Below are 26,419 nucleotides of genomic sequence, written 5' to 3' on the forward strand. Positions count from 1 at the left end.
GAGTATGACTGAAGCTCGAAAAGAGCGCCGCGCATTGGGCCGGGCCGGGACTGGCGTGCCAGTTGGTTGACGATGTCAACCCATCGAGATCGTTGCTCAACGAATGCGAAGCAAGAATACTAGTTCGCGCGTTGATTCACGATGTCAATCCTTCGCAGCTCGGTGAGGCACAGTGGTGCATCTCCAATCTCGCCGATCTGCGAGAAGAATTATTTGATGCGCGGCGCGACCCAGTAGTGCATAACGCTACAAGTTCGCGCGGCGCGTCGAAGCGGCAAAGTCCTCCAAGCGTGCCAGGTAAGGGTCACGATCAGAATAGAAGGTTAAGGTTTTGAATAGTCATTCACAGCAATCTAGAGAAAGTTAAACTTAAAATATCTTCCTTATGTGGTCATGTCATGTGATCCGCAAAGTTACAAGTCTCAGACATGAAAATGTTTATATTTATAATGTTATAAGCCCAAACATCAAACGTTTGCACACTGACTTATATCATATATTATGGGCCACTAAGTTTTGTCCACTCTCACTCCTTTTGATCTTAATTGTTAATTTTTTCCCACCCACATCAATCTTACTTCCTTCCATATCCTTGTTTCGGATCCCACTCCATATGTCTAAGTCCTCCTTTATCTAACTTTAATTTAAAGACTAATAACCTTGCTTCTTTTTTCCTCAAATCAAGACCCACAAATCTTATTCTGCTTACTTTAAGCTTAAATATAATCAAAAGTAGAGGAATAGCTGCACCCAACAATTATGATTAATTAACGCTCTGAACCTACCGGCTACCCTAACATGAAAGTATCATCTCTTTCTGACAAATAAAACCAATATTTGATATATATTTTGATGGAAAAGATGAGGAATATCTGAACTACAACTTAATTCAAATACATTAAACAAAATGGTAGCTATCATATTTTGATCGAAGCTGTAAATATTAGAATTTCATTTTATTGTAAATACTGATTTTCATAGACATTGAAAATGATATTACTAAAAACAGACGTGAAAAATAATAATAAAGCTTAGTATAGTTTTGAACGGCTTTTGTGAAATTCATTAGGAGCTAAACTCTAAATATCATAAAATATTATTGTAATGAAAGATATATCAAACTCGAGATGAGATTAAGAAAGCGGGGAAAATGATAAAAATCGCAGATGTTATCGATAAAAATCCTCTCATTCACAAACGTAATTGTGACAAACATAATAATCCGCATCACCTGATCAATTTATTTTGGCAAGATGGCACAGTTTCGTTGTTTCCTTAACGTCTTTACAAGACAGCGATAGTAATAAGTATTAATGTTATTCATCATTGTAATAAAAAAGAAGCACAAATTCTAGATTTTGGTAGTCGGAATTATCTATAATCCAACAGACGCATGTCTTCCAAAACTTGTCGAAACTGTGCCATCTTGTCCGATTTTTTTTTGCAGTACAGCCCGAATCGTGCCACTAATCAAAGAGCAAGTAATTCTTTTAGTGCAGAATTTTAATGTTGTGATGATAAAAATAGAAATCGGGCATTTAATTCGGGCTCCACTGGATAGACCTTTATTTTGTATCATTCGAAACTACAAAATCTTGGCAGGCGAACACTCAAAAACAGTATAACATCGAGAATCTTTCAAATCCGCGACCCATACAGATGGATGTCAAGATTTTGCGTACGCTAATAGCATAATATAGCACCTTCATCTTCATCTTACTCTCGATGTACAAATTTTACAAACTGGTCTCTTCTAGACCTTTAAACGAAAATACACAAAATACATGTGAATAAGTATAACTAGCTCACGTAACGTCACCTTCCTACAGATTACGGAGTTTGTTTTAGTGTTCATAAATGTGTTGCATAATAAAAACGAAATCAATCTAACTAACAAATCTAGAAAATAAATTAATAGTTTACTCCATGCACAATGGATTGCATTTGCAATTATTAGGTTTAAGCTGAACAACTCAAGCTTATGAGGACATCAGAAAGTATTCGGACATCCTTAAATCCAGAAGATTAATCATAAGATTAATACGATGAGACGTAATTTCGTCTAAACATTAAATTATTGAAGTTTTAGACATCCAAAAGGCACCAAGTGTAACTTCATCTAAGTGCAGGTATGATAGTTCAGAATGTAATTAATATTCTAAAGTGACCAATTTCCGATGTCCTCAACGATTACTAGGAACGAAACTATTTCCTAAAGCTGATGATTTTATTTTTATCTGAGTGTTTCGTTTGATCAACCAAAAATTTAGGTTTTTCTCCCTGATGAGCAACTTAAAAAGTAGCCCAAAAGTAAGAAACCTAAAAAGGTTATCCAATGAAATAAAGGGAAGGTATGTTTAATATGTAGCTTCACTTGAAAATAGTTCATTTCCGGTAAGCTCAGTCGATGATATTATTATTGTTATAACATATAGGTGAAAAACTCAAATACTCTAGTCCTAGTGTCACTCTGACAATATCGGTCTTGTCAGTTAGGTATAAGTTAGGTTTCAGTCATTTAATCTTCTCCCTAAAGGGAGAAACGCGAGCCAACGGTAATTTAAAAGTTGATTTCCACTCATAATAATCAGGTATTAGGGACGTCAACAGTATAGTATTGATAATCCGGGTGCCCCCTGAAGTTTGGAGTGGTATAATATTTGCTGGCGTACGTGACGGGTTGCCGTCTCCAAGCCCAACTCGATCTTGCTGCGGCTGGAGTATGCTCATCATCCAGAACAGATCTCGTCTCATGCAGCTCTCGTTACAGAGCGCATTGTCCTCACAGATGTCCATATTTCGTTTAGGACAAACTCCCATGTACCAACATTCTATAGCTTTCAATAGGGTTACACCCCGCACTTTAACTTCCGAGAACAACCTGAAATTATTTAATTGTCTCAATTTTGAATTTGACCGGAATAAAATCGAAAAAAAAATCAGATCATCCAGTCTCGGTAGATTAAAATTATTTATAATTCACAGCTACCTTACGAGACATATTTAATCAAATGGTACGAAAGTCGGTGGTTTTTCGTAAAAAACACCATATTTTCGGACTATTTAGGTCACCGTCATTATTTTCCCCAAATTATTTTTCACGTATTTTCCTTAATTATGACTTCATCGATTTACTAGCAATATAGTAAGTTATAAATATGATTCATCAAACAAATGAACACTAGTATTCGATCATGAATTGCTTTAAAAATGATTCTGGACACGTTCCATTAAAAGTAAGCAAGCTCTGTCACGATATAAACTACTATATTGGCCACGGCGGTGAAATTTCGGTAGTAGTGGAAAATAACAGACACCGTCGGTCTCCTATTCCGTCTGGAGGATTAGAAGTTAAGTTTAGACTAACTTTCAAAGGCTCCGGAGAAATTGTTTACAAGATGAAACAGCTGATCAGATAAGATCTTTGCATTTAATCTTCTCAAACATCGGGTTTCATTTTTGTAAGATAAGGAGACGGAAAAAATCCCCAAATACCATGATTTAATTTGGGGTACGAAATTTGGCGGTTTTGAAAAAAATTCCCATATTTCGTTCCCAAATCATTTAGGTCACCGGAATCATATCGAACATAAATATGTCTCGTAAGGTATTCCTGTACGGTTTTAAAACTATTCGAGTTTTTCATTTAACATTAAAACAAGTCCTTCATATTATGAAGTCAGGATGTGCATTGGCTCTGGTAGTGGTTAAAGCACTTCCATCCCAATACATAAGAATTGTTCACGATAACAGATGGCAATTGACCGACTATTTTTAGAATACTTCGTTTGACCACCTCAGACGGCAGATAGGAAATGGAAATTGCACGGGGGGCACAACGTGGCAGACCTGTAATACTTGCACTAGATTTATCTAGACTCCCAGACCCCAGTCATCAAGTCGGCATATTTATTGACTTTCTTTTTCATTGAAACTGAAGTAGAGTCGCTAGCCCTTTGATCGACAGATATTGATCATTAGGCAGTAGGCACTGGAGAAATTGCTTTAATTTAGGACAATCGAATCCTTCATTCGCAGGAAGAAAGATTCACCGATCCAATGATTTAGATAATTGTATTACCAGAAAGGATGCTGGGTTCCACACTAAATTAGGTCCAATAACGGTATTTCCTAAGTGCTAATTTAAGGCAAATTGAAGAAACTAAGAAAAGACTTAAATCGTAGTTTAAGTCGTAAATTTCGTTGCACATGATCGCTCGAAGGGGTAATTGGTTGTAGTGGTGAGTGTTCGAAAGTATGAGGCTGTGTTGAATCAAATGCCAGGACAATGATCTTAGAGGTGGTAAAAGGTGGGACAATCCAGACCATAATGGATGGACAATCTCTGTGACGACCTGCTGGAAATGGAGAACATTGCCAGTAGCAATGCCACAGCTGCAAGACACCATTTCTTCCGAGATCGTGGCCATGTTAAGATATAAAGTATGTTAATGACCAACGCCTCCCAGCAATTAACTGTTTTAATATAAAAATTCAAAATACCCAAAATAACTCACTTTGTATTGCTGAGAATTCCATGTCCAAAGCAGGAAACGCCGAACACAGTGCTGAAAGGAAGGTACAGTCAACAAACAAAGCTAGCGATCCTTTCTGACGCTAATTTTACTAGTTCAGGGATAGTGCTGACAGGACTGCAGCACTTCTACAACAATATTTCTACAATTTCTTGCAAACGATCACAAGATACAAATCAATGTAGGGTACTTGAACTTACGATAATAGTTGTTGATTAAAGATATGTTTGAGTTCTGAAAGGTGCAATATTGTTTTAGTAGTGTACTTACTCGAGTTTCCGGAGGGAAGATTTTACTTGCTCTATAATTTTTCGTAGGACTTGATTGTTTGACCTGACAAAATACAAAATAATGATATCCATATTATTCTTGGATTCTAAGAAACGTCTTTATAACAACGTGAGCATTCCGATTTAATTGTGATAATTACAAAACAAAAAATGGGCACAAAAATGTCAAATTTGAATACTTACATTTCCCCGTACCAATTTGAAAAGAAGATATCATTAATTTCGTATCCATGCATCTGAATCTGGATAGGATCATAATAAAATTGAACGATCATGATCGGTGCTGAAATACATTACTGTTACTGGTATGAAAGTCTGAAATTAACAAAAGACGGATCGAATTTAATTATAATGATACAAAGACTAAAGATCGTGGATCGCGGTTCGTAACTGATACGAATGGTATTTAAATAATAGTCTGATAAATAATAAATAATCGCTTTATACTTATATAAGGTCTAAATTATGTCATCCACATTCCATGTCAACTAAACGCCAATACTTTATCACAATTAAGAGAATGTTCAAATCATGGTTGAATTTTTTGAATTAAATGCTCATTACTTTTTATCAGTTGCTATTAGCGAAAAGAAATGTAAAACATCAAACAACGTTTTAGTCACCTTTAATTTTGGGGTAAATGTTGCTCCCATACAAGCATTTCCATTGATTGCCTTTGTTCAGCTCAAGGCATTTATTTCCAACTGTTTTGTTAACCTGCGAATAAATGTTCATTAATCGTCTAGCGAAATAAATCGGAATAAAAATCCCCTCCCTCAAAACTCGATAAGCATCAGTAAAATTACGTTGACAAATTTTCGCAAGGAAGTTTAAAACTCCAACACTTTTACAAACATCTTGATCAGAAAGCGTAGGATGGACTTTGCGTAGGAAGGCCTGATCATGAGGGAGGTTTTCTATTTACCTGCCAATTACGGAAGTTCCCCTGCTCCGCAGGTACGTTTCCGGTTTCTATGAACCAGCCGCTATCAGCAATCCCCCGCACCTCGGCTGTGCTGTTTACTTTCCGGAGTTGATTTGCAATATTGTCAATGTGAAACATCACTCCGACTCCGCCAGCACTGAGGAAAATCAGTATCAGCAAACAATTATTATGTTGATAACATAAACATGATTTAGTAACAACCTAAGCGTGAGATTAGGGAGCGAGCAAATTTATTGGTTTTTTAAGCGTTTTCGGTATAGCCCTAAAACAGTACCAGAGACAAGTTTCTTAATTAATAAATGCAGTAATTCGGATTGTAAGAAAAATATAATAACATTTTAATAAAAAAGGAAAATAATAATAGTTATTATAGTAATAATCTCTTGCCGTAGTCGGCATAAATTAGGAATTCTGCAGAATTTCTGCCGACTAGCGCTTACTCTGCAGAATTAGCGTGGGAGATTAAAATATTTCGAATAGTTTCTTAATCCAAATCTTCCAAAATTTGTACGTGGGATCCGCCGGAGAGTGTTAGACTGTGTAGCAAACCTGGCTGATTCTACAGATATTTTCATATCAACAAGCGGTGCGAAGGAGACAATTTTTGACTTAATCTCATTAAAACTATGAATATAATTGATGCATGAAAGTATTACTTTATTTATATTAGAGATAGATAAATAATGAAAGTATCGAAAATTATGGACAGACCAAGTAAAAACAACGTAAAAGTCGAAGTTCGACTTCGAACTGGGGTAATGCCAACTAAAATAAAATAATTATAATTCTGTCGTCACTAGTCATTAGTATTCGTATGAGTACTGGTAATTTATGATCTATACCGCATGGTTTTAACCTTACGTCCTCGAGTATTACGTCCTTGGGTATTCTAGACTATTCTAAATTGAGAACTCAAGAATAAATTAGCGTACATATTCTAGTTTGTCTATGTTTAGAATTTCTGCAGTTTTCCAATATAAAATTACAAACACTAAGGAAAAGGACTCTCATGAGCACCTTCAAAGGCCTCAAAAGCCTTCAAAGGCCGAGACCAACAGCGCGGAGCGAAGTTACTTGGGCGTAGCACCAAGTGGAGAAAAACACTATCACATGGAATAAAAGACAGATAAAATATCCTCTGATGTTTTAACTAAAGTTGGAAAATAAAATACCTGGTACCGGTAACTAAAACCCTTGTAGCTTCCCGCATACCGTCCTCTATCAAAGATTCTATCACGCGCTTTATCACCCTTGCACCCCGGAATCTCCAAACTGAAATGTCAATAGATACTCAACTTTTCAAACTCAACAGTCTAGTGATGACAGGCTGCTCATGCGTCCTTTTAACTTTCCAGTATGAATTTAGAATTAACAATTAAACGAAGCCGTATAGTGTGGAGTGCTGGTTCAACTACTAACTGATCAACTGAAGTATATAAAAAAACTATACCTTCATTTTCATCGTTCAGAGAGTCTCCTAGCCAAAGGTCGCTGGTACAATAAGGTATGTAGACTAGATTGGAGCCCCACGCCAGGGGGTTCATCAGCATATCTGTGGAGTCCAATATGCCCTGCCCTGAGGATACAACAATGAGTTACAGATGAGCGCGAACACATTATAGAGCACCCTGCTAAAAGCAGTACAAATCAGTTGACAGGTACTTGTGGCACGACCAGGTCAGCCTTGACTCTCTAAGATTTCTTACCCCGTTTATGAAGAGGCCAATGTCCACTGCCCATGAGGTCCCTGTCGTTTCTAAACCTCTCGGTGCATGTCTTCTCGTCGTTACAATAAAACCCGCCTGAATAGCAGGAATTGTTATTTGACAATGCCCCTCTTTTAACGCAAAAAATGAATGTGGCTTGTTGGAGGCCGACAAAGGCAGGTTAAACTGGAGGTCATCAAAGGAAGGTAACCGCCCCTCAGGCAGGTGCTAAACTAACCGGCCACCTCCCGGAAAATTCCAGTAAAAGTCAGCTCACAATAACAGGACAGTTTTTGAAAATGTGCCAAATTTTGAACAAATTACCTTGAAGATAGATAACCCAGGTCTTTGGATCATGAACTTTTCGTATATAGTACCTGAAAAAGGGTTAAAGTCAGGAAGTTTCACGATAATATCTTCGAGTCTAATTTTCAATTTTCTCCCCCCGACAAGTCATGTGCCTGGATTGGCAGGAAGTTGGGAACATCAAAGGGACCCAGATAGTACAAGTAATCCTGATGATGTAACTAGAATGTGTGGTTTGGCACTGAGGGTCATGACCTGACTGGGGCGGATCCTGTGGTTTCCAGTTTAGAGCTGATCAAAAGTTTGAGTCATGCCTGGTTTGATGCGGCTAGCCACGTGCCAGCGCCCTGGACCCCAGTCACTGTCATTTGTGTCGTTCAGTTTGGCGTATTAGTTCATCGTGGGATCCCTAGTTGAGTTTGCAACCTTATCCTTCGATTATCGAGATGCAGATATTTTAATTTGATTCGAAAACTGCCTAGACCTTATAATGCGACTTATGATTGAGCAGAAGGATCGTCTGAAAGTTGGACCTTGGCAGAGTTTAAAACAGCCTTTAGGCGGTTTAAACAGCTCCCTATCATTATAAGGGTAACTATGTAACCTTCTTGACCGCAAAAAATCGTTTTCTTGGTTTTGAAAAAAGAGTCGACTAAATTTCTCGTTTATCATATTTTCAGAGGCGGCGACAACTAATTCCACAACGGACACTGGGATTCAGTTCAATTAGAAAATGATGAATGACTATTTCAGTCGACAAGCTTGTTCTTAAATTCAGACAAAACTAAGAGAGAAGGTAGATGGAGGAGGCAATGTTAGTAAAACAGTATGTACGAAGGAGACCAAACGACCGCAGGGTAAAAAATGTGATTACAACTCATGTGTTGCGCTAAAAAGTAGGGATCTGCATTACCCGGACACAATACAAAAGACGATTCCAGACCCTCACACGGTAGGGACACGGAGACATCTTGTAAATTAAAATATTCGTGCCACCTCGCAACCTTACCCAGCATGTGTCCCGTCGTTGCAGACAGCGTCCCGATACTTGTGATGTTTCAGCTTCCTCAGGTACAGGTTAGGATCTTGCGAGCACCCCGGGCACATCTCTTCAATTTTCGGCACACTGTAACCTCGGGAGATTTGTTCTTCCTCTGCGCTTAACAAGTCGCTGAACCCGTGGTAAGAGCGCCTCAATGGTCGGAGGTCTCTGCTGTGATGTTTGCGATTGAGTCGGGACCACGACGTACGGAGAAGACTTAACAAGATCGTCAAATTTAATAGTAACATGGCCTGCAAAAAGGGTTCAATCGTCAGCATATAACGTCTAGAAAAAAAAACATGATTTTCTGATAATTAAACTAAGAATCATATTTGTTAAAAGGGGTTAGCAAATTGGGAAAAAGGCTAAGAAGGGCCTTTAATTCGAAAAAATTATTCAGAAGTAAATTCTTTGTTGATGACGTACGCGCTATCGGTATACCGATATGCCTTAGTGACAGCCTGTCAAATGTCAATACTCGTTCAATTAAAGTCGGACTATTCGATGACGAAATCATAACGGAGTCGGGATTAAATGGGAGCTCTGCGTCGCATCACAGGATGACATACGGTCTGAAACGAGGATTGCCTAGTTCCATGCTTCACCCTATCCCGGAAAACACAGGCTTTGTTGCCCTATACAGTCCACGGTCGTACAATGTAATGAGCCTAAAGCATAAGGACAATAGACGTTCTAAACGAATGACTAACAATCTACCGTAGGTAATAGATGTGCTTAGTTCGATCTTAAAATAGCAAAATATTCACGCCAGCTTCGAGTATCTGATTTTCAAGGTGTTCCGATCTGGAGCGGGTGTTTATTAGTGAAACAGAATAGAATTCGGCCAGAACAAACGAGAAGATCCGACAAAAGACTCTGTTTGTCTAAGATACCATGTTCAAATAGTGCCTGCTGAATTTATATTTCTCTCCCATCGCGCAAAGATCTGCACTTTTAAACTACATTAACAGGAGCTGGAATCTGCTTTCTGATCACGAATTGTGCTTTCAAAAGCGTCGCTTAGCTTTGAAGTATGAAATAAAAGAGCGTTCATTCTCACATTCACAACTCGATTGAGAGGTTAGTCCCTTTGAATTTTTACAGGGGGAATATTCTCATTGAGGAACAAATAATTGGCATTCCGAAAGAGTACAAATATAAATGAGTTGAAAATGCGACTTCCAAGGAGCTTTTGGATCAAGTAAATGCGTAACAATGCATGTAGTCCTATAGCATCCTATTTACACTGTTGTACGTATCTTTGAGCCAATTCTGCTGCCAGCTGCTATTAGTGACTTCAAACGCTGACCTTTACGTAGGAAGGCACGCAAGTAACAACACATTTGCGGCACACTATCAATTATTATTCAGTAGACTGATTACAAACGAATGGAAAGAAAAAGAGAAAAACTTCAAACACTTCATGTTCTGAATTTCAAACTTCAAAAATGCGAGGTACTGACCCGTCTACTTTACTTCAGGAAGAGACTTCCTTTCACATGACGAAATTAAATTCTAACGCTACGAAGGGTGAAACTCCAGTGAAAATCAGTGACCCGCGACGCTAATTCGCTGAATTAAGCACACCATTTCAATGGTGTGATAGATAAAACAGCAGTTTAAAGTTGTTTAAGTTCCAACTCGCGTCGTATGCATGGCTGATCAAGCAGGGAACTCTTGCTTCATGTCTTCCTCAAAGTGCTTAGCGCTCATTACGTTAGGTTGGGCAACTGCCAGCTTATTTTCGGCCTCTTTCACTTATATTTCATGGAAACATCACGGCACTCTTTTGATACAGACCAACTTGACGAAACAAAAACTGGGCCAACGAGAGAGGAACTGCAACTTCGTATCCTTCAGAATCTTATGCTCTACTGACGATCTATATAGAAGAATCCTTTTATATTTGTTATGGTAGGAAATAGAAAAGACAGACTCTAGTTAAGCAGTTAGCACGGCTGGTGTCCAGCCGCATTCCTACCACCAGCACCGCCCTGTCAGGGCTGGCCAACTATCGCCGACAATTTCAACACCGTGTTACTAGCATTACTGCAAAGATCAAATAGTTTTTTCCGCATTTTTTGCTCATTCACCTCGGCCAAATGGCTGCAAGTTTGATTTGAGATGTTTTACTGTCACCACCAAACTGACTGCAGTTAGTAATCCATACATTGTCCTTTTGAAAAGAGAGTCAAGGGTAACAGATTAATAGAGACCGACCCGATATGATGGTATGTTGAACGAGAACTAAATTTAAACCACCGTCACTACAACTCCACAACGCCAGAGCCCGGTATCGGCTACAACAGGATAGACCCACTAGCAGTAAAAAGCCATCGTAAAGCCAACAAATGAGAGATGCTACCACGCGAAAGTTCAAAGAAATTCTAATTTGTGAGAGGATGTTTTTGAAATCACACCAGTCAACATGTTCGTGTGAATTGAGTAAAGGCGGAAAACACTCGAGTTTCACGGTAGTTTCACCTAGACACTGTCTGTGTATTTTATAAAAAAAGGGCAACACTTTGTAATCACTAAAGCACCGCCAAATCTCCTATTTCCGTTAATTTTAATTATAGTTACACTTGATACAATACACTGTATAGGGTCCACAATATTGGTAACAATTTTCGGATATAAGGACGAAAACAGGCCTACAGACCATGAAGCCTGTATGAAAACGAAAGTGCCTTTTTTTGAAGGCATGATCTAATATTTTCTGCTTCAAGTTCAACCGCCACAAAAGATCAATAAGGCAAAAAGCAACTGAGTCGGAGAAAAAGCAAAATATTCTTTTAAAATACCGGCAAATAGTGGGGAAGGGTAAGCACTTTCACGTGAGCTCAGCTCGTCCTTAGTCTCCCGGTTTGCCACATCAAAAGGCTGCAAACCCAGCCGTTTCAGTATAAAAGGGGAGGGCGAGCGAAGGCCAATTTAGACCACGCAAGTCATTTGTAGCATCAAATTGAATGAAATCAACTTCATTTTAAGCTTTTCTACTTACATGATATAGAAGTGCAGGTAGAGGGCGTCCAAAGTTGACGCTGTCTCCGCAATGTAAGGCATCTGAAGAATGGCCAGCAGTAACCCTGAATATCGCTTCTCCTCTTGTCATCCTCTCCACGCTGTCTCCAGACTCCTCTCCTGAAATATGTGCTGCATGAGCACTCACAGAGCACCAGCCCCAACCAGATACTTGTACTCCTCTAATGGCAACTTGTACGGCCGCCTACCACCAGGCCCGACACGTCCTTAGTGCACAATTCATTAGGAAACCCGACAAGGGAAAAGAGATGAGGAACGTGACATCAGCCGCCACCAGCCACTCACCAGTCCACTGGAACCAGGAGGCATTCCTGTTGCCGCCGCTCCTCACAGGAACTGAGGTGGGGAGTGGCCACGTCACTGACCCGCACTTCCATCCTACTTTCGGAGATATAGTTTAGTAATGTCAGCACCCTGCAGACTATTATACAGGGTATATAGGACTAATTTATTAATAAATTGCAGCACTGTACTGCAGTACGCTTCGTGACGTACTTAACGTCCTAACCAGCATGATATTCGACGTCAGTAACTAATTGAAGCCCAATAATAAAATAAAAGTATCAGCCAAAATGAATAATAAAAACAAATACGAAAAAAAGACAAACAGCGTAATTCTTAATACCAATTATGGAAATTCTCTGCGAATAAAATGTGTCGATCTAACAAAGTGAGCAGCAAATCAGTCTCACCCCGTGCATAGCGCCAACGCTACATTTGCTGACGATTTAAACAAATCCATCATCAACATTTCTTAAGGATTAATCCCAGTAGCTGTGAACAATGCTCGTTAAAAATAACAAATAATCGTTAAACTTCAATGCCAAGCTGTTCTCGATCAATCTGGATGCAATAAACTAGTTCTGTATAATAACTGAACGACTGTGTACCTGATTTAAATTCGGAAGCATGGCGTTCGCGGAAAAATGATCGATCAAAGCCGATCTCGGTCTCCTTTTGCAGATAAAACTAAACGTTAGTTCGGCAATCCTCAAACACATTCCTGCTTTTCTCGTTACCTGTCTCGACAAGCGGCTAAAAAGCAGGATTGGTCAATGACAATGATAATTTAAACAGCTCTTTCTCTCTTAGATGTGTCGGTGTCAGGAGCTCTCGAACACTGGCTCTCCTTCCTTCTGAACGACGATCGTCCCAGTTGTTATATCGTAAAATGATTGTCCGGATCGCGAGTGCAGCATGGTAAAGAACACGGGGAAGAAGACAGTTGTTGTCAGATCTTTGAAGGCGGTACGCGATACGGCCCTGCGATATTTATTTCTTTATCAGTGGTACAGTGAATCGTATGATCATTGATCAGATACCTGGACACGATCATGATTCTAGAGCTTCAAATGTGCACTGTGCAGACTTGCGCTTTTGAGTGAAAGAGATCAAGCCGAGATCGTTAGCTATCTAAATAAAATTTAGATGAATAATTCATTTTATTCTATTTCTCTCTGTTACTGTGCGAGTTTACCTCCAGAATCCAATGTCGGTGCCAGGCTTAACGACTACTTGATTTGTGGCTGGAAGGTGGACCACACTTTGTGCTTTCACCACTTTAATTCCCATTAGTCGCTTTCCAATAGTTGCTCCACCTCTCCCGTCTCGGGAATAAGACAATAGCACGGACTGAAAATATTTGGTGGAATTAGGCAGATAAAGTTATATAAATATCAGTTGAGGAAACATTTCGAATAAAGATATTTTCATGCTGAGATCGGCAGATCCAAAAGTTAAAACCTACATAGTCCCCTTAGTACATATACCCAAAGTTGAGGCCGAAGAAGGAACCTGCAAATAATAACATGATACCGTGTTCTGATTTTCTTGGCGAAGACTTACAGAGACACTTATCCTCAGCCGATCGAAGGCAATTTTCAATTAAACTGACTGAATGGATCAGTCAATCATTGTTCCACTTATCTTCCTTAAATTGTAACCCCCCTTCCAGTTATGCGTATAATATCGAGAGGGTAAAGAGTCTGTTGCCAAATATTCAAAGATAACGTTATGTTGGTTCCGGTTCGTTATCAGCTGTTTATAGTCCATTGTAACTAGAATAACCATAACTTCAAATTATTACGTACCTCATAAACTAAAACAATAGCCCAATAAAGAAACAGATAGCTCAGAAAATCCATCAGCTCGTCCATTGATATCTCCGATTCCAAGTCCTCATCTAAGAGGAACGCTTTTACAAACGCCTGTTGTTCCGTCCTGAAATTAATTCTCTGTAAGTGCCTGATTCTCGCCATCTAATAACATAGCAACCTCAAACTGACCATGTGCCAGCAGAAAGGATAATGGAATTATTGGTCGTTCAATTGAGTGTTCCACGCCACAATGATAAGGACAGTAAAGAATTTCAATCAGGTGCAATCACGGATGAAATACGATTATTGATTTAGTACCGCGTAAAGTGTGTCATCTATCTAATTTTGAGGCCATGTCGGGAGGACTTGTTTCCAATTTAGCGCTCGCCAGCTGCAGGGCGTATTGGAATTGGTCCGGTCGGTGGAATGCCGACAACGTAATTCCGGTTGATTTCCAGGAATAACTAATAGCTGATATACCGGGTACTAGGATCGAATTGGTTATGCTAAATTGACGGGTCGTTAGGGTAACTCTCAATCTAAAAAGACATTGTAGCAATGTTGCATGACAGAAAGGCTAATGAGGCGACTCGCCAGTCCTGACACATTCACGCGTCTAGAGTTAAAAGGTAATGCCGAATAGCGATATGCCGACTATAAACTAACCTCAAACTTTATCACTAACTGAACAAAGCCTTTGAGACTGTCTACTGTGGGCATGAACCTACTTAAGATCAGAACAATCGCCTCAATTGTATCCGCCTTTAAATTGCTCGTAAATATAGTAAGCGAGGGTGTTCACTGAGGAGGGAGGATTCTGCCCTCGTTACTATCAAGAATCTAGGATAACTTTGTGCTGAATCATGTCCGGGGCTTGACAAATTGGGTGATGAGGAAGACCTGTTAGGTGACAAATAAACCTGTCTAACATACTCAGCTGATCGTTCTGGGCCCTCCCTCATCATGTTTAAACTACTCAAATGAACTTAATTTAGCGAGTCTGTGCTGGGTATGAAATGGGGCTTTGTCCTGTAAGAAGCGGAAGGTGCAGAGTAAGAGAAAGGGAGATAGCCCTTTGAAAACTCTGCCGTCCAGTAGACAAAACAATTTAAACTTACATAAGTACATAACAAAGAAGAATTAAAAGGGTCTGCAAAGCCTTAAATTTTAGGGCTTTTTGGAAATCACAGAAGCTGTACTACCGTGTTCGTTGCGATTGATTGTCAAGAAAGTTTAATTATAGGACATGGTAGAGAAGTCGTCTAAATCGGTCCTATTATGGAATTTGTAAAACTTTTGTATTTTACCAATATCATAGCATCGGCTGCCAAGTTACCAAACTTGAGTGGACTTCTTAAATGCGCGAGATAAATCGTAAAGGGATATATTTCTCGTAAATATTATGGCGGTAAAAATTGGCGGTTTCTGGGCCATCCCGTTATATTTTTAACAGTCGGAATTTTTAACGATCATAATATTAACCGCCTAGTAAATTTTTGATGTTCCCGTAGCCATGTGGTCATAAATTGTAAAGACAATGTGGCTAATAGAAATACAGGCTAGACCTCCATAAGGATAAAATTGTCCTCCTACAAGTGCAAATTTCTTTGCTTCACGACGATAGTATTTTATGATGATTTTACAACCAAGAATGGTGCCAAAAATCTAAAATATTCGAAAAAATCAACAATTTTCTCGTGGTAATCGGGGATTTCCAAGGAAGGGGTAGTCGCAGTTATTTCGCAGTTAAAATCTTGACCGTTAAAATGTAGCGGTTTTTGGGCATCCATTTTTAACGGACGTGATTAATGATTTAAGTAGTAAGGTATGCACTTTCTTTTTTGTCAAACAACTATTTGCCTAGAAGCTTACATGTCTATTGTACTTGATGAACTATATCCAGAACCCGCGCGTCTTTTATCATTTTAATCAAGTAAAAGGTGTGAAGAGTCTAATATAGTGAAGTCAATCCCGATGTCGGGAATTCCCGATCCCGGGATTTCCCGACCATTTTTGACCTGAAATTCCCGACCGGGAAATTTTTTTATTTCCCGAATTTCGGGAAATTTTATGCAATGTAATTTTAATAATTTTAGCGCCTAGATTAGCTTGATTATGCTCGAATCTTCGATGCTCACGCTGGGTAATAAATGATCATGATATAACACTCATCGCAAAGACAAATAAAATACCACTGAAGACCCTGACTCGGCAGAGTTGACTGCTTTGACTGCTCGACGATGAAGATTCAAGATATAGATAATGACTCAGAATCAAAGACAAAAGAGCGATGAACAATGAACAACCTGAGGCGGATCATGAAATATCAGTGGATTTATCTTTTCACGAGCTAACGTCTTTGATAGAATCCTCTCCATTGCCTAGAAGCTTACATGTCTATTGTACTTGATGAACTATATCCAGAACCCGCGTGTCTTTTATCATTTTAATCAAGTAAAAGGTGTGAAGAGTCTAATTCGAAAAAAGTTGGAGACAAACCCGAAAAGGCTACGAATGATTTTGACGTTAGCCTATTGGACAAAACTTCTTAACTGGAGAAATTTTTGGAAATCCCTTAGACACTGTATTTTAACATAGCTAAAATAAAAACCATAATTAAGATTCAAAGTTTAGATCATAGCGTATTGTGAAACCCGACCAAGAATTATTCGAAGCGTATAGTAGAGTTCGTTAAAAGTAGTTTCGAAATAGTAGTTTGATTGGCAATAAATTCTCATAGACTTGTAATTCAACACCCAAATTATTTCTTGTCATCACTATTGCCTTTTCATTGTCGGCAAAAAGGAAATTGTTGGACAAAATATCTAATATTACAGTGATCATTTGACTGGTGTGAAAATGCCGCCTAATTATTTTCTTCACTGCAGAATGCAGATCCAGGTTCAGTAAAATTTGTCGTACCAGATCGGATCAAAAATTACGATTGCAATTGGCCGAATCCCAGAAGGTACCGCGACCGATCGCACGATCATGCATCGATTTTTTGTTCTAAGTAAAACCTTTTAGCACTTAAGATCGGAATGTTTGATCCCTCTTGTCAGATAACGGAAGAATGTTGGTACCGGTACCAAGGTGCCAGTTCCAATGGATCAATTTACCTCTAAATACCATATTAATGACACAACAATATGATGGTTCTCGATTGAACTTTCAGTTTCGAGAGAAGACTGAAATTGTTATCCTAACTAGACATAGATCTGAACTTCTGAATGATCAGGCTCATCGAGATCGATATTAATTGACAGGAAGAACTGGGTTTTGTGGAAGATAATTTCCGCCTTCCAGAATTGTGACGACAATGGCGACATCCTCGAGTGAAGTTTATTTTAACAATCGTGCCGCAGTCTAGCCTATTGTGAGTATGGGAATTACAATTCGTAATTTTCCCTCTTAGCGGCTTTGCCGAACGCACACTTAGCACAAGTCTGTATAGCGACTGGTAATAGATTTATTAGATAGATTCTCCTAGCTAGTGGATTCATGTCCTAATTCAAGAGATTCTTAGGGAGTTCGCTTATTCTCGGTAAAATAGAGTACTTATTATAGAATATAGAGTACAATAGATTACGGTCAATATTGTATTGTACGGTCAATCGCACTTTAATTGTTACTGCTAGAGCTTAATAATTCTGTGCTGAAGCATTTCTTACGCGTATTCAATGTGGTCATAGACTGGTGCAACTTTTGGCAAGATTCAGAATCGAAGACTTAGAAGTTTAGCAGCTGAAAATAGAATGCTGCCTTATAATATCTTCTATTTAAAGGAATTTGTGAGATGGAAAATATGGGCGCTATGGAAGGAATCTGTTCGAAATAGCCTAGTACAATTATTGTGTGCTACTATAAATGCGCACTATAAATGCTCACTTTTTAATTAGCGCTACTTTTACCCAACTAAGTTTTAAAATAAACTATTTTAGTTGCGATGGTTTGTTGGTGGATGGAAACTGGTCAGACATCTAATTTGCTTTATATTTGTAAAGGTTTTATTATTTGTATTATATTAACAATCCCAGATACTCAAGCCTCAAGCCATTGTTAATAATTCGATTGATCACAGTAATTTTAAAATTTTGAAGAGGCGTGATTATTGCACGAGAAGTTGCTGCTTGTATTGGAGATCAGCGGACAAAATTTGACGGATTTAGTTAAAAGCTCCTTTAAAAGTTCACATTCGTTTCTATTGAAAGTGGTAATTTTCCATAATTTAAAATATATCGTTAAACAATTTAAGATTTCAATTTCCGCCCTAGGCACTCTAAAAAATAGAAAAACAGCAACACTCCGAAATATATTTAAAACAAATTCCTTATCATGGAGAAAAATAATTCTGGTACTCCTACACCAAAAAGGTCATCGAGTAACTGCCGCATAACTTATTTCTCACTTAGTAATTCATTGATCAATCTTTAGTTTAAACTTTAGAAGAGCAGTTCAATATATCTTTTGTATTCAAGTAAAGTATGCCGACTTAAAATATTGGTCATCACAGTGACCAATCCGTTTTCTTTTTGTCGGCATGAATTCATCAAAAGCACAAACGAATAAAATACGCTCTGATGGTAAATTTTGAAATAGGAAAGGTTAAAAATATAATGATATTTACTGCGCCAAGTTGCAAAATGCAATACACGTACAGGAATTCGGTATTTAGTAAGAACAGAGTGAATCACGTTAAAATACATGGGCAACTTTGGAACAAAACTTGATCTGCTCTTCTTATGAAGTCAGCATCTAGACCGACTACTAGCGACAATACTGAGTTCGCTGATAAATTATAAAACTTTTGTGCATTGTCCCGCCATTTTTGGCTAAAAATAATGTTGCCGTATGAGCGATGGACAAATGTTTTTTAAACCAATAAATAGCGAAATTTCGAATCCGCTAAATTCCGGCTTTAGTTGGTTGGACACTACAAACCGACCTGGTATTCATTATCCGATTTCTACACTGTATCTCGACATACACTGTATATATCGCCCTGTAGTAGAATGGCTTACGGGCATTTTCTGCTCGATACGCTAGGGACCCCAGATACTCCATATTTTTGACCGTAGAATTCATTATAAGTGGTTTTGAGTTTACCCGGTTAAAACCCAATTTCCGGTCCAAAAAACCATGTTTTTAAATTTTTGAGCAAGTTAATTTCGATGGCATGTCAGTAAAATTTGCATAATAGTGTATTAGAGTATTAGAACTAGCTTCACAAGATAGTATCAATATTGTGCTACTATTTCAGGATTTCCCAGAAATCCAATCGAATGGCGATATAAGGTTCAAGTCATATCTCCAATTCCGTTCAAAGATTTTATAAGATTCTTTTTGATATTTTCAGATTATTTGTCTTAGAAAGTCTGGACACACAGGTCTGGAAATGATTTCATTGTCTTTCTAGAATACTTTTGCATTCCATATAATCTAATTTCTCACAACAGATCGTTATCTGAAGACAGACAAATAATTAACTTGTAGATCACTAAAAGTGGAGGTCCTTAGTACTTAGTAATGTGAGACTCAGTTGTGAGAGGAGCGGATAACCACTAGTAACCCTAGTAACCACAGTAACCAATAGTAACCACAGTAACCAATAGTAACCACAGTAACCACTAGTAACCACAGTAACCACTAGTAACCACAGTTACCACTAGTAACAGTAACAGTGTGAGACTCAGTTGTAGGAGGAGCTGATTGGTATTTGGAAACGAGCTATATCCAAACTTATGTCTGGTTTCCTTGAGGAGTAAGATGCTGCACAGTTGTCAAATAGATGCAGTGGTAACATCATGGATGTTGAATAATGGTTCCAAACTTTAAGTATTGATCGTTGATAAGATCGTTGATAAGATCGTTTTGTCGGGGCCCAGCTTTTTAAATTCTAGATAAGTATACATCATGTTTAATGGGAACGTATGAAAAAACTATTTAGATTAACTATATTTTTAACAAGGTTAACACCAGGGTTCAACTTTGAATATTTTACACTATTCAATAAGACCAGGGCCAGGGTTTTTCCCCGAATTGTAGGCCTTTTCCACGAAAAGCCGTCTAATGTGGCAGCAAAATGTACCATAACCCGGCCAAATTTTAACGTTCTATTCAGTCGACGAGAAAAAATATTTGGTGGTACAAAAAGCTCCATGGGGGGCGCCAAAAAGCTGCAGTGACCAATAAAAAAGCCCTGACTTTTTCAGGACCTAAGAACATTTTTAAATGGGCGCCGAACAAATTACACCACTGCAGCTGATGTTCAACTTGTTATTATGAATTATCATTTATCGCCTTAAAGATTGTTTTTGACTGGCTGCATCATCCAGCTCCAATCACAATACGGACGTGTCGTAATATTGGTAATTAAAGAACGCGCAAGAACGCGCGCGCGATAATTAGGTAGTTTTGCGCGAAAGAGAGAACCTTTGATCATAACAAAGTTATCGCGGGTAACGTAAACAACTAATTATCTAATTTTGTAGGACTATTTCCGGAAACTGAATTTCCGTACACAAGAACGAATGAGAAACACACTCGCAATTCACATGATGATTATAATTACCCAGGTGCTATCTAATTCGAAGAGAGTAAGGGGAATAAATCCAACCAAAGAAATCGATCCCTCTTAGTAAGAGACTCTTACTCAGTAAAATTCGTCACAACTTTAGAAATGCCTGATTTCAAAGAAATAAAGGTTGCGGTCAAACAAAAAAGGAAGTGAATATTTACCCTAGCATGGTGAATAGGATGTACTTCACGAACATCAGAATCTGAAAATCGATAATCTCCGCCGCAATTCGTCGTTTAATGGTCGCCATTTTGTACTTGTATCCGGTAACTAGGATCAATAGATTGTCAATGGAAGTGCCACAACCACTACCGTAGAATTATCTATGATATAGATTTGCTGTGTTGTACATCAAAATGGTCGAACAAAAAGTAGAGTACATCAAGCCAATTAAATGGACATACCGGGGTTACTGACAGATGTGAAATTAGAGGCGAAGTTAGAGGGGAAGTTGACTGGAACTCTGAACAATATCTGTGGCTGATAAGCAGGAGAGGGTAATGCTGAGAGATAATTCACATACTGCTTCCACCAACATCCCCATTCTTCCCGGTACCTATCCATCCTGACTAGTTGTTATACCATTTTAGATGAAGTAGGTATCATAGCTGGAAACATTGGAAATGTCTCTGTAGTCGAGAAAAATAATCATAATTAACCAAGGTATGCTGTATTTTATGTTAAGTGTTTTAAGGGTCCATCATTAGAACTTCGCCAGAAGATATTTGATATTATAATAAGGGTGAAGTTTTCCCAAGAAACTTGTGCCCGATAACCCTTATCTTAACCCTGAACCCTAGCCCTACTAGTGGGGCACGATATTCTTGTGCTGGGTGACGTAAGATGTTTATACCATTGATGACAGAGTTAAACGATTTTGTAAGAAAAAAATATAACGTCATTAATTATTCCTTAATTGTACAAGAAATATCACACTTCAAATGTACGTCATCCTTAAAAGCAAAATTTAAACATCATCCGATCAACAGAATGATTCCTGAAATTGTTGTATATCAAAACATTACCAAACTTGTCAAATCTTATCAAATGGGTACAACTCATTCGATCAGAAATATCATGACCCGTCTATTAAATCGTAATCACGAACTGATGAAAACGGAAAGGAATCGTGTAAATAGGGTAAATATCACTTCAGCAGCCTTAGCGGAGGGAGGTTTGGAAAGAATAACGGATTTTTAGTGTTAACCTTAAATTTGAAAATGGAGTTTAGTGCTGGCAAGAAGGGGTATAAAATGGACAGCAATTTTCTGAAGTAATATCTGAATGATTCCTTACCCTGCAGTTCCACGGCTCAGTTTTGCGACCAGATTTGATACAAAACTCCGCGAAAAGAGTTTTGAAAGGCAAAACTCCGCGAAGGCAGTTTTGTTTACAATGTACGTTTCCACGGTTGGTATTTGCACGCAGATTTGCACGCGCACGTGGGTGCATTATAATGAAATTTCCCACGCGAGCGCCCAGGTTAAATTTCTGCTTTCACGGAGTTTTGGTTCATATCAAAAATATTTCTCCGTGCGGAGAAATATTTTTGAATTTCATTTCCGGTCGCAAAAATGTGAGAAAAAATGTGAGCAAATCTGGTTGCAAAACTGAGCCGTGGAACTGCAGGGTAAGTAGCTTTAACAATTGTGTCAAATACAGAAACGTCAAATAACCAAATTTTCGAATAAAAAAGTAATCGTGATCCATTCTTGGCAACATGCGTTATTTTACTGATATCATTCTTATCATTAATAATTGTCTGGAAAACTAGAAAAGTACAAAATATTGTTAATATCTAAGCAACTACGACTGAATATAAAAAATACCATCAAAAATAATTTATGTTCCATCAAGGTAATAATACATCAAAAATCCCTACTAAAAAGCATACAAAACCCCTCCTTTTCAACCGTAGAAACCAAACTTCAAATTTCAGAGAAATAACAATCTAACCCATTTGTAAATAACATTAAAGCGTTCAATACACAACACATTATAAAGAGATTACACACAAAACATGCTGAACAATAAAACAGATCAATGCTCCGGGGGAGGTTGACATGGCCAGCCTCCTCCAACAGGGGATCCAGATAGCGCACACACTATGTCTTTTAGTGCAAACGTAGTTCCGATCACAGTTCCTAATATTCCAACTAACATTATCAGCATACAGATACTACGCTCTCTCAATGCGGGTCTGAATACCTGAAACATGGTTTAGTTATTGATACTAAAATGTAGTTAGTACACATTTTCTCAAACATTTTAGGATCAAATCTCTGACAGATGCTTTTCAGTAACGGCGACAGACTTTGAGTAACAAATACACAAAATAAAGAAATAGAAAATGATACTCACCATGATATACGCCATAGGAGGGAATATGAGAGCGAGGGAACTGCTGGCAAGCGCTCCTATCAGAGCGATAAACAGTTCGATATGTGGGATGAGGACAGCGAACATAAATGTTAACATTACTAGTATCACGCGTAACCAGAACTGTGAGGTTATGCGAGGTTCGATAAACTGAATAGTGTTTTGGAGCAGTGGCAAGTGCCCGACATAAGCTTGACATATTATAACACACATTGCACTTTTATTTCTTCAACACCAATTAGGTCAAATGAGACAAAAACACATTTGATTCATGCCAGAATCTGCAATTCAACCTAAGATATGAACCTTTTTTATTTTACGGACCTACCTCCACATTGAAGCTGTGGCACTCCGGGAACCTCTCTTTGGCAGGAACCATCAGAATGTCAACAGGAACGTAGAACATGAGAGGGTAGGTGAGGTATACACACAGTGACACTGCTAGCTGAGCAAGCGAACCTACTACTCCTTTCTTCATGTTAAACCTGGACATTTCAATAGTTGTGGGGACGTGGCATCGACTTAGGAAATATATTGAAGAAATGTGCGCTATCCTTGCTATTGGTGGCTCAAATCAGATGTTAAGCTGGCTTAAATAAAATAATTAGTTTCCACATAATATTCCCAATGGCGGTAATGGGTAACATTCAACTACAGTCCGCACGCAGCTACACAATTATAGTAAACTTGTAAATAACAATATCATTATATTATCACTGAGATGTTTTCAGAGATAAACAATTATATCAGTTATATAACATACGTGATGATAGCAGCGGTATCGTATTTGAAGCAGAGAAAACCAAGAGATCCAAATATGATCTGAAGAGACAGCAAAACAAACATTGCAATTATAACGAGACGTGGGAACTTCTCTGGTTCAACCATCTCATTCCTCAGAGGTAAAACTAGACCTGTAAATAAGGTTTTAACTTTAAATATAATGTTTCACTGTCATGGAACTGCGGGAGACTATTACAATTTAAGTGACCAGATTTTGAATTTATAATCCATCTTATAATTGGTTGTAATCGATTTCTAAAACTTCGGGGGCCATAATAATTTATAGGATCTCTGTATAAAACAAATTTACTAACCGATTCCCTCGTAAGAATATATTGCCATGCCAAAGAAAATAGGAAAGCTGCCAATATTTCCATGAATGAGATTAGACGTGTCCTCTGTGAAGTCAGTGTTCATGAATATGTACACCAGAACAACTCCAAGTCCGGTGAATATACACACATTTCCTATAACAGAGAAGACCGCCAGAGCCTTCATGTTCCACACAAATGAAGTTAACATTATGAAGACGAGTAGAACTACCAGGTACACCTGCGGAGCAACATGTTGTTTTTATACAGTAGAACTCCAGCTTACTGCGGAGTTTGGGGGACGGGGAACAACCGCGGTAAATCGGGGTTTGCGGTAAATCGGGGTTTGCGGCAAATCGGGGTTTGCGGTAAATCGGGGTTTTGTTTGTTCACATTATGTATGTTAAGTCCTATTCGGGGAAAAGATTTATGACTTTTGATTGGGAATCGGGTTTTAATTCCCCGATAAATGTTTACTCAAAAATTAATTACATACATACTGACATACAGAATGATTGAATAAAGTTCCACCCCTGTAGAGCACACGTGCTCAAGTTCTAACAAAATTTAAAAATTGCCGCGATTAATCGGGGTTTGCGGTAAATCGAGGCACGGTACATCGGGGTTTTACTGTACCATAATATCATGATCTCGTACCAGCTGTGTCTCAAATGTTGATATGGATACTGATAGATTAAGAAGATAATAAGAGTTATTAAAATATTGTTATTTGTGATACAGTAAAGCTCTGTATATATCAGGTGGCTGAATTTAGGGCATTATAATTGCGATCTGTTAGAGGCATTCATGAATCACGACAATACAATTTTAGTGTCGAGTTTCACCTCAGTTGTATCTGTTACACAATAATTTGTTGGCCTTAAATTTCAACAAAAGCAGGAAAAAAACATTTCCGTTCACATTATATCAGGTGATAATTATATAGGCAGTGAAAGTGGAAGGGTTGAAATTGCATCCTTATCAATATTACATTTTATACCTTCATATTGATTTGCATTTCTGGATAGTAATTTTCCACAACAGTTTTAATGTTTCCAGAGATGAAGATGAAGTAAATTGAGCAGAAACCGAGCTGAGTTAAGATAAGGAATGAGTCCACCGCTCTTCTTCCAACCTTACCATCGCTGTTGAAATAGTCCTGCAAAATTATTAAGTAACAGCTATATTTTACTGTAGCTTCGGACGATAAAATGTTAAATCATACATAAATTTTGTAAGAGTTCTCATCTAAAAACAAAAATCTAATCAGAGGTGTCATTGCAATTGCAGGTGACAAAAACCGAGAAAATATTGCCTTATTTTAGCGATTCTACCGTCAATTATAAATCGATGCACTGTAATAGATTGATTTAATTTATTTTAACTATTATATACCTTACAAGCGAGTTCGACTACATCCCCGTAACCCATATTCTTCTGATCGTATTTCCTACCAAGCTTATCAGCACATTTCAGGATAAGAAGCATGCAGTATAGAGACATTCCACATATCAGAGCTAGTAAGGGGGGCCCAACTGCTAAACCTGCCAGCGATATGGCATACGGAATACTTAGAAATCCTGGGGATAGTGGGGGTTAGAATACGGGATACTTTAAACCTTATTATGAAAGTTTAAAATTATATACGCACCAAGAAAATGTGAATAATTATCCATCATGCACATCTGAATAAAAAATGCGTCAATAAAAATAATGTGTAACCTGATCCGATGTTTCCTTTTAAAAAATGTGCGAAAGCTTCAAAGCAGTAGATTTTGTCATCCTTCAGATTTCTTTTAATACTCAGACTCCGATTGAAAGGATCGTTTTTCATAGAACTCAATTCTATACTGTCCTGGTCCCCGGAGTGATTAAGTAAGGGCGACCTGATTCCATAGCTGTCCGAGGATCTTGTGCGAGGTCTGGACCTATCTGATGGCCGGTGCTCTTTATTTGAAAAAGACATATATTTTTATTATATGTTCGTCAGGGGTGGTCAGAGTGTGTATTCTTGTATTGTAGTAGTTTTGCGTAATAACTTAATCAGGGGACCACCTTTTTAGCTGGACAGTTCATAACAGCTTTTCTTGAACGTGGCAGTTTGCTAAAATGTATTGAAATTTAAAAAATGTACATACATATAATGCAAAAATAAATTTGGTACTGTGTAAATACAATTATAGTGGCCATAGCAATTTGTAATCATACCAAAAGTAGTCACTGACTACTGATTATACAATTTGAGAGGGTGCTAAGAGTTATTCGATAATTTATGAAACTTTTGTGATCATTGATCAATGGTACATTTCCACGAATTACTATGTTAAAGCTTGGAAATCTATAAAACTTTTAGGCTCACAGTTAAGACTTCTAAGGGCGATGCAAATGATCAAAAGGGTAGTT

At 38.1% G+C, this 26,419-nt stretch overlaps 3 protein-coding genes across 3 annotated transcripts in view; all 3 read right to left on the reverse strand.

The window, feature by feature from the left end:
• Positions 1-839: 839 nt before the first annotated feature.
• LOC134812842 (palmitoleoyl-protein carboxylesterase notum2-like) lies at positions 840-12,244 on the reverse strand. The gene is made up of 13 exons (XM_063820419.1): positions 12,156-12,244; positions 11,830-11,969; positions 8,793-9,076; positions 7,802-7,854; positions 7,478-7,573; positions 7,222-7,347; positions 6,944-7,043; positions 5,751-5,907; positions 5,449-5,542; positions 5,009-5,108; positions 4,806-4,868; positions 4,518-4,568; positions 840-2,881 (listed from the first exon to the last, which is right to left on the reverse strand). The coding sequence occupies exons 2-13, from the start codon at positions 11,938-11,940 to the stop codon at positions 2,515-2,517; spliced, it is 1,602 nt and encodes a 533-aa protein (XP_063676489.1). The 5' UTR covers positions 11,941-11,969; positions 12,156-12,244; the 3' UTR covers positions 840-2,514.
• Positions 12,245-12,433: 189 nt separating this feature from the next.
• LOC134812848 (protein FAM8A1-like) overlaps positions 12,434-26,419 on the reverse strand; it is a 67,963-nt gene continuing 53,977 nt past the window's right edge. Inside the window, exons 2-6 of the mRNA XM_063820426.1 lie at positions 20,948-21,113; positions 20,705-20,813; positions 13,961-14,090; positions 13,348-13,502; positions 12,434-13,133 (exon numbers count right to left, since the gene is read on the reverse strand). Of these exons, the coding sequence (XP_063676496.1) occupies positions 12,974-13,133; positions 13,348-13,502; positions 13,961-14,090; positions 20,705-20,813; positions 20,948-21,107 (714 nt within the window). The 5' untranslated portion in view covers positions 21,108-21,113 and the 3' untranslated portion in view covers positions 12,434-12,973. The remainder of the gene's footprint in view (positions 13,134-13,347; positions 13,503-13,960; positions 14,091-20,704; positions 20,814-20,947; positions 21,114-26,419) is intronic.
• LOC134812844 (proton-coupled amino acid transporter 1-like) lies at positions 22,199-26,132 on the reverse strand. Its single transcript, XM_063820422.1, has 8 exons — positions 25,739-26,132; positions 25,412-25,596; positions 25,017-25,175; positions 24,020-24,257; positions 23,686-23,836; positions 23,251-23,407; positions 22,905-23,045; positions 22,199-22,751 (listed from the first exon to the last, which is right to left on the reverse strand). Exons 1-8 carry the CDS (start codon positions 25,980-25,982, stop codon positions 22,584-22,586), a joined length of 1,443 nt encoding a protein of 480 aa, XP_063676492.1. The 5' UTR covers positions 25,983-26,132; the 3' UTR covers positions 22,199-22,583.

The sequence above is a fragment of the Bolinopsis microptera genome, chromosome 3 (genome assembly GCF_026151205.1).
Source record: "Bolinopsis microptera isolate Bmic1 chromosome 3, MBARI_Bmic_1.0, whole genome shotgun sequence".
Taxonomy (NCBI): domain Eukaryota; kingdom Metazoa; phylum Ctenophora; class Tentaculata; order Lobata; family Bolinopsidae; genus Bolinopsis; species Bolinopsis microptera.